General features: G+C 28.7%; 1 protein-coding gene across 8 annotated transcripts in view; it reads left to right on the top strand.

Annotated features, from left to right (window-relative positions):
- Positions 1-6,287: 6,287 nt before the first annotated feature.
- The window catches only part of LOC101498391 (uncharacterized), a 19,292-nt gene continuing 15,950 nt past the window's right edge, over positions 6,288-9,629 (top strand). For 6 of the 8 annotated variants that reach the window (XM_073364160.1, XM_073364159.1, XM_073364161.1 and 3 more), the window contains exons 1-3: positions 6,288-6,544; positions 7,032-8,639; positions 8,737-8,859. In XM_073364160.1, the coding sequence (XP_073220261.1) occupies positions 6,400-6,544; positions 7,032-8,639; positions 8,737-8,859 (1,876 nt within the window). In that variant the 5' untranslated portion in view covers positions 6,288-6,399. The remainder of the gene's footprint in view (positions 6,545-7,031; positions 8,640-8,736; positions 8,860-9,629) is intronic. The other 2 variants (XM_073364165.1, XM_073364164.1) reach the window with 1 other exon arrangement.

Here is a 9,629-nt window from a genome sequence, read left to right as displayed (position 1 = left end):
GGATTTTGCATAATTGGACAGGTCATTTAAGTATGAAAGGAATTTTAAAAATCTCAAAACTAAACCTTGTTAGAGGATTACCCAAACTAAATTTTGATAAAGATAAAGTATGTAAAGCATGTGCAAATGGAAAGCAAGTCAATAATAGTTTTCATCCAAAAGATTTTATAACTACAAACAGAACTCTTGAATTGCTTCACATGGATCTTTTTGGGTCAAGGTGGAATGAAATATGGGTTCGTTATTGTTGATGACTTTTCCATATACACTTGGGTATTATTTTTAAAACAAAAAGATGATGCATTCGATGCATTTAAATTTTTTTTGCAAAAAGGTACAAAATGAAAAAGAATCCAACATCATTTCTATGAGAAGTGATCATGGAAGAGAATTCATAAATGCCTCTTTTAAAACCTTCTTCGATGAACTTGGCATTTCTCATAATCTATCTTGTGCAAGAACTCCATAACAAAATGGAGTTGTTGAATGAAAGAATAGAACACTACAAGAAATGGCAAGAACAATCTTGGAAGAATCTAACGTTGAAAGATATTTCTGGGCTGAAACTATTAACACTTCTTGTTATATTTTAAACCGTGTATCTATAAGAAAAATTATCAAAAAAACCCCATATAAAATCGGGAAAAATAGGAAACCAAACATCTCTTATTTTCACATTTTTTGATGTTATTGTTATATTTTAAACAACAAAGATGTTCTCGAAAAGTTTGATGCAAAATCAGACAAAGCAATCTTCTTGGGTTATTCAACTGAGTCTAAAGGATATAGAGTATTTAATCTAAGAATTAAAGTGGTTGAAATTAGTATGCATATTTTGTTTGATGAACTTGATAAAAAAGAAGAACAATCTGGTCTGCAGTAGCAAAATAATCTGCAAGAAACGGAGATTGATAAACAATCTTTGTATCATTCTCCACCTAAAAGCTGGAGAACGATATGTGATCATCCTCAAACTCAAATTATTGGGGATACAACTGATGGAATTAGAACCAGAAATTCATTCAAGGATGATAAAAACAGCAACATGCCAATGATATCTCAAATTGAACCATAATTAATTAAAGAAGTCATAGTTGATCAATCTTGGATCGAAGCCATGAAGGAAGAATTGTTGCAGTTTGAAAAAAAAAAGAGGTATAGACCTTGGTACCTGACACACAGGATCAAACAATCATTGGTACACGCTGGGTTTTCAAAAACAAATTAGATGAAGAAGGTAAGGTTGTAAGGAACAAAGCAAGATTAATTGCTCAAGGCTATAACCAAGAAGACGATATAGACTACGAAATTTTTTTTGCTCCAGTTGTAAGGTTAGAATCTATTCGTATACTTCTTGCATATGCATCTCATAAGCTTGTTAAGTTATTTCAAATGGATGTTAAAATTGTATTTTTAAATGAACAAGTTTATGTAAAACAAACTCCTAGTTTTGAGGATGAATCAAAACCAAATCATATTTTCAAACTTACCAAAGCTCCATATGGATTAAAACAAGCACCAAAAGCTTGGTATGAAAGATTAAGTTCCATTCTAATTAAAAATGGATTTTCTAGAGGAAAAATTGACACTACATTATTCAAACAAACTAAGAAAAATGATTTACTTATTGTTAAAGTATATGCTGATGATATCATCTTTGGATCAACAAATGAAAAAATGTGTGAAGGATTTTCAAAATTCATGCAAAGTGAATTTGAAATGAGCGTGATAGGAGAATTAAGGTATTTTCTTGGCTTGCAAATTAAACAATATGAAAATGGTATCTTTATTTGTCAAGAAAAATACATTAAAGATCTGTTAACTAATTACAAAATGAATGAAGCAAAAATTATGTCTACTCCCATGCATCCATCTTCCTCATGAGACAAAGATGAAAATGGAAAATCTATTTCAGAAAAGGAATATAGAGGAATGATTGGTTATTTGCTTTATTTAACTGCCAATAGGCCTGATATCGTATTCACAGTAGGAGTATGTGCTAGATTTCAATCAGGACCAAAAGAATCTCATTTAACTGCAGTAAAACGAATTTTTAATATATCTTGTTGGAACTACTGATCTTGCCCTTTAGTATAGAAAATGGTCTCATTTTGATCTTGTAGCATATTACGATGCTGATTACGCTGGTGATACAATTGAAAGAAAGAGCACTAGTGGAACATGTAAATTCTTAGGTGGAGCATTGATAAGTTGGTCTTGCATAAAACAAAATACAATAGTTTTATCAACCACCGAAGCTGAATATGTCTTAGCAATAAACTGTTGATCACAAGTTATTTGGATTAAAAATCAACTTGAAGACTTCTCTTTAAGTTACTCAAGCATTCCAATTTACTATGATAATACTAGTGCAATCAATTTATCTAAAAACCCCATTCAACACTCTAAATCAAAATTTATTGAAATAAAACATCATTTTATTCGTGATCATGATAACAAGAAATATATTGAATTAATCTTTGTAGATACTCAAAATCAGTTTGCTGACATTTTTATAAAGCCTCTAGTTGAGGATAGTTTCAATTTGATCAAAGAAAAACTGAAAATTATGAAAAATCCAGAAAATTCGCGATAATTTATGTTTCTGCAGAAAACGGAGAACGTTTATCAATCTCCGTTTTCCAGACATCATTCTCCGTTTTTCAACCAATGTTCTCCTTTGCGTCGTCACTTTCTCTCTTGCGCAGAAAAAGGGAAAAGACAAAACTTGGCATTTAATGCATGTGTCTTTTTGTCTTCAAAAGTTTCATTGACACGTTGTCAAGTGACTTCCCGCCTCCAATTTCTTCTCCTTCCCTAGGTTCAAATCATCATTACATTTTCTCTTCATAATCACAAACTCTATTGTATGTGAACCCACACGAAACCTTTCATTTTCCCTCAATTACAAACTTCATCTTCTCCACAATCTGAATCACTTTCTGATATGGCAAGAACAAAACAATCCGCATGCAAAAATGCATTCCCCAACACACCATCATCATCTTCACCATCATCAACCTCCATGAGTCGTTATCCTTCTCCACCACCAAAACCAACTCCACCAGCAATTTCATCAGATACAACATTCTCATACTACCTATCATCATCCCCAAAATCAAACCCTAACCCCATTAACCCAAATCCCTTGTCCACAGTCCTCTTGTCTCTCTACACATGTCCTCCTCCAAACATCGCTCAAGTTCCTCCACATCTATGGAAACCTACCCTCCATCAGCCAAAAGGCGCTCTATGCGTGTCCAGACAGGAATCAAAACTTCAAAAGCCCCAGACACCTTTAGCCTTTGGATTTTACATCTATATCATCAACACTTGGCATAGAACAAACTGAGATGATTAAATTCAAAGAAACTACTCAAATCACAAAGAAAGAATATCACGAATTAGCAAGACCAAACAAATTTGAACCTTCTCCAGCGTAAATTGTCAAGAAAGATAACCGATCTTGAAATGTACAAGACATCCATATTAATCAGGAAGACATCCAGAATGATCAAAACTGAACCTCGAGATTGATAATCAATATCCAAAATTTTCATTAACACTCTGCAGAAGTTCATCATCATTCTCCAAGTTGTTTTGACATAATCAAAATTCCAGTTCAAATCAAAGACATTAACAAGCATATCTAAAGTACAAAGGATCATCAAACTCAAAGGAAATTTGATCAAAAATCCAAGAACTCGGTCCAATCAACAGAATTCAAAAGTGTTCAAAGGCTGGAATATTTTGATTCATATAAATTGGTCTTTGTTGTTAATTTTCATTAGATATAACCATGTACAACAAGAAAAATCATCAATAAATGTAACAAAGTATAAGACTCATGAAGTTCGATCTTTGACAATCACATTACCTTTATTAAAAGTGACAACACAATTACACGAACGAGTTAATCCTAATAGAACTAAATTAAAAGGACATCGAGGAACATGAAGGGTGTCACACATTTTTCAACACCAATAAATATTATGTCCCATATGATGACAATATATACATTTGATTTGAGATATGATGGTGGATGATTATTTTTGAGAGTCAGTACCAGCCAAAGTGAGTATGTTGAGAAAAAAATACCAACAAAATAGTGTTGGAACTGCAACGGAACAAAGCACAAAACAACAAAGTTGTGGTGAAAAAAAAACGTGTGATTTGTGTAAAGAAAAAATATCCAGAATGATATGTGGGCGGCCTTACTGGAATTGCACGAAGGAGGCAACTACGGGCACAAAAAGATCGTCGAAAATGTGTGAGTGATGCACCTTCACACATGGCTGAAGACGAAGGCACGTGAGATCTACACACAATAGGAGATGTGGTGTGTGAGAACGCGTGTCACATTGGTCAACGACGATCTTTGGGATATGGTTCAATCGAAAGGAGGTGCGGCTGATGGTGGTGGTCACTCGCTGAAAAGGTCGCTAGAGATGGTGATTACGATGGGGGAAACAACGTTTTCAGCCAAAAATAGTAATAAAAAAAAACGTGTTGGAACAAGTCATGATAGAAAAAGAGGGGCAAATTGGAGTAGGAACATGGTTTACCAAAGAAAAAGAAATATTTCGTCATAGGACAGTAGATCCACTAGGTAAGCACGGTTTAGATTTAGGGTTTCTCTTTAGATATCATATTGAATGAGACAAACTGAGAGAAACATGTGGTGAAATTGTGTGTCCAAATTTCACTATGAAATCAATTTTTTACATTATATGGTATAATATGCAATAAATAAAAGGATCATAACTTTATATTTTCAACAAAATGAATGAATTAAGATGAAAAATTATCATACCATATTTCATAGTTTTTTGTAATAAAATATATTGTTTAATTTAAATATATATATATATATATATATATATATTTCAATTTTAATTGTTTATAAAATCTTCATATTTTATTTAATTACAATATATAAATTTATGTATGTCGATGTACTATTTTTTTTTATATTAACAATGTCCACATGTTTGTGTTCATATCGGAGTATGTATCACTGCATACAACTCAATAGATAATCCAACATACCTTTATATTGCATGAGAAAAATATTTAGAGCAGACGATATTATTTTTATTTTTAAATTTTATATCCTATATTTTTAAATTACAATAAATTCATATAAATTTTACTCAAAAATTAAAATATTTTAATACATAATTTTACATAATAATTTTATATAATTTTACTGATATATATATATATATATATATATATATAAATATATATATATATATATATATAAAATCAGTTGTTTTCATTGTTTTGTGATAAATTTTGGACACATTTGATGCATTGCTGTCAAAATTTAACTTATAAAAGGTAGACTAGCACAAATAAACAAAAATTAAACATATGACACTAGTTTTTCTATAAAACTAATGTTAAAAGGTAACATACCACGCATATTTTTATGTGACAATCGATGTTATATGTCACATATCACACATGTTTGACATAAAAATAGACTTAAAAGTATATAAAAATCGGTGTTAAAAAATAATTTAAAAAGCACATGTTTTATCCAAAACATTAGTAGTAATATATGTGACTTACCACGCCTATTTTTCATAAAAGTAAGTGTAAAATATAGATGTATATATTTTGATTTCATCATAGCATTTCTGATTAGAGATGTCAATAAAATTTTAAAGTTTTAAACTTTAATATTAAATCTTTTATTAAAATAAAATTTTTAATGTCTTGATATATTATTTCATTATGTTTTGTGGATTTAAGTGAGGGGTTCATAGGTCTAATGTTTTATTAATTGACATTCTTTTTTTTTTTTTGAAAAATTTTCGTTATTTCTTTTTCTCGAAAAAATTTCCTCATAAAATCTAAAATTAATATTTTATTGATAAAATCAATGAGAATTAATAAAATGAATAATAGTATTAAATTTTTTAAGAATTAATATTATTTTTATAAGTTTATCTTAATTTGAAGAGAAAAAATTAGTTAATATTTGTATTATAGTATTTATTGTTGATTACAGAAAAAGATGTAAATTAATTAAAAGTATGTTAATAAAAAAATAATTAATGTAGTTAAAAATTTAAATAAAGGGCTGTAAAAAATTCTTTAAAAGTGTCTTATATTAATTAAAAGGTTTTGATATCTTTAAAGAAACTTGTAGCGTCCAACCAAAGAAACAAGAAATACCGTTGAAGCAGTCTCAAATTTGCAAACCAACACCTCACACAAGAACTATTTGAAGAGAAAAGAATATATACTTTTCCCATTTGCAAAGAAACTATTTTGAGACTAAGATAGAACCATCATATTTCCACACATAATGTTTTTTTTTTTAAAATACTAACCTCGATCTTACCACTTTTCACAATTTTTTAATCCTAGATTTTGTAAGAAAATAATATGGAGCTAGAATTGGGACTCAAAATCACTAAAACTATAGATGACAATGCTTCCACCTCTCAGTATCAATTTATCAAGGATATAGGGCCAATTTTTCAATCCAGAGAAACAAACACCATGTTCATCCTCACTGCTCATCTTAAAGGTAAATTATTTTTCTCATTATTAATTTGTCTTTTAAATTAAATCTAGTTTTGGTATGGTTTTTTTATTCAAATTTCTCCTTTCATTTAAACTATTTTGTCTTTCTCTGTTCTATGAAATAAATATTTTTCTAATTACATAAAAAACTATACCAAATGTTGGAATAGTTTTTTTTTTTCATCCAACTTTACCTTTCGTTTAAATTATTTAATAATTTTGATCATTTTTATCAAGAAAAGTAGACCGACAAATATGTTATATGCTAGTTCTTATAAAAAAAATTATTCATTTTTAATCTCTCTATTTAATAAAAATAGTGTATTTTTAATCCTTTTTAGTCTCTAATGAATTTCAAAATAAGAAACAAAATTCAAATTTTGTCAACTATTATATGGCAGAAAATATATATAATACTTTTTTATATTTTATTTTTGGCTTTTATCTTTTACTTTATGTACCTTGGTAAATAAATATACATGCAAACACAGGTTATAAGAAGGAAGCCATTGACATAAAGATTAGTAAAGATGGAAGTAAGATTTCCATTAGTGGAGAGAAACCAATTCAAGAAATGGTAATGATGGGATGGGTAATGCACAAAAAAATGGTTAATGTTAAAGGATTTAATAAGGTTTTCAAAATTCCTAATGGTGTGAATTTGGATAAGATCAAAGCAAATTACAATGAAGAGGAATGGATGTTGAATGTTGTCATGCCAAAATTGGTAAAAGGGATTTGTGGTCTTAAGATTGGGGAAGTCAATGAACAAGAATTTGATAAAGGGAGATTAGAACTAGACAAAAATAAAAATGTAAATGATCATGTTTCTAGTAGTTTTGAAGATACAAGCCTAAAAGGGTCTAAAGATTCTGAATTTAAACATATGAAGGAAGGTGAAAATATTATGGAGAAGATGATTGATGATTCCAACAAGGAAATAAATGAAGATACAATACACAAAGAAGTTGAAGAATCTAAGTTGAGAAATGGAGAGAGTGTAGGAGAAAATATTGGTAAGGAAGAATATGAAGTAATGAAGAAATTAGAACTAGATCAAAGTGTTGGTGAATTTATAGCAAAGAAAATTAAAGATACAAACCATGATAAAGAGTCTAAGGATCAAAAGTTTGACAATACAAGTTTTGATAAGAAGAGGTTTGATGATGTTAATAGGGACATAACTAGAGGCATTATAAAAAATGAAAATGAAGAATCTAAGTTGAGGATTGAGGATGGAAAGTTAAATGAGCAAGAATCTAAGCCTAAGATGGAAATTAAAGATGGAGAACAAGAATGTGTTAGAGAAAATGATGTTAAGGAAGGAATTGATGATGCAATGATAACTATAAATAAGGAGTTACCTAAGAACTTACCTAAAAGTACTCATGAGGAAAGTGAGGGATTGAATATTAAAAATATGCAAGAAACAAAAGATGTCAAAGAAGAAAAGGTGGTTAAAGAGATTGAATATTATGTGGAGAAGGGTGAAGATGGAAGAAACAAAAGGAAGGTTGCGGCGGCGACAATCGATGGAAGCAAAGGATTCAATGTTGCAAAGAAGGAAGAACAAAAAGAGGTTATGGAAGAAACATTGGTTGATAGTGAAAGTTTAATGGAAAATGTGGAAAGAGAAGAATCCAAGGAGGAAGATAAAATTGAATATGGTATTATAGGGAAGTTGAAAGGAGAGGGATCTAAAAAGATTGATGTTGATACTTTTGAAGGAGACACAACTAGGGACAAAATTGAGAAAGAAATTAGAAATAAAAAAGTTGATTGTATTGATGAGTTAAGTGAGAAAGAGAATGTTAATATTGGAATATTTGATGGAAGAAAAACACAAAATTTTCAAGACATTGATCAAACTGAAGATTGTGCAAAAATTGAAAAGTGTTTGCATAGAGATAATGGAGAGAAATATGAGAAGATACAAAATACTGATGGTTTCAAGAAGAACATAACAAAGGAGAAAGATAAATATGATTTGCAAGAAGAGATGAGTAAAAGAAGATTAGAAGAAAGTAAGGCTATAAAACAAGATTTTTCAATGAAAATCTTAGATTCACCAAATAATACAAAGATGAAGAAATTAAAAGGTACTTCTTTTGTTTCATAATAACTGATCTATTTGTAAAAAAATAGAAATTATAGGAAAGTACTCCCTTTGTAATAAATAACCTTCTTATTCACTAGATGAAGGAAATTTTAGAAAAGAGACAAGTAATGGAAGATCACAAGAAAGCAAGACATCAATAGAAGATTTTTCAGTGAAAATGTTAGATTCACAAGATGATACAAGAATGGAGAAAACAACAGGTACTCCTTTCGTTCTATAATAATTAATTTATTTGTATAAAAAGTGGAGATTAAAGAAATATAGTCCTTTTGTATAAATTAACCTTCATATTCAACTGATAAATGTTATTTTCAAGAAAAAATGAGTAAAGCAAGATCACCAGAAAGAAAGGTTTCAAAATAAAAATTTTCAATGAAAATGTTACAAGGATGGAGAAAATAAAGGCAATTTTTTTTCAATACCCTCTTTCTGAAAAAAAAAAAAAAACACTAATATACCCTCTTTTGAAATTAAAACACTAAAATGTCCCTTTTTTTAAAATTTTTTTTTTCCTTTACAAGTCGCCATTTGGAATGGCGACTTCCTTAAGGAAGGCCTACTCCCAAATGGCGACTTCCAACTGGTTTTTTTTTTTAAAAAAAAAAAATTCAATTTTTTTTCGTTAAATTATATATATAAATTAATTATTATAATTCATAAAAATACATAAAAAATAAATAAATAGAAATTTAAATTATGAAAAAAATTTAATAAATCCAAATGGACATTTATAAAATAATTTTTTTGTTAAAAAAATATTTTAATTTTTATTGAAATAACAAAAGTAATATATATATATATATATATATATATATATATAACTAATATAATTCATAAAAATAGATAAATAAAAATTTTAAATTACGATAAAATTTTAAGAAATTCAAGTTCGAAATGTCAATTTTTAAAAGGTTAGTTTTTTGTAAAAAATAATTATTTCAATTTTTGTTGAAATAACAAAAGTAATATA

This window comes from Cicer arietinum, chromosome 8 (assembly GCF_000331145.2).
Source record: "Cicer arietinum cultivar CDC Frontier isolate Library 1 chromosome 8, Cicar.CDCFrontier_v2.0, whole genome shotgun sequence".
Lineage (NCBI taxonomy): Eukaryota > Viridiplantae > Streptophyta > Magnoliopsida > Fabales > Fabaceae > Cicer > Cicer arietinum.
Note: the sequence above shows the minus strand (reverse complement) of the source record. Positions and strands in the feature narration are given on the sequence as shown.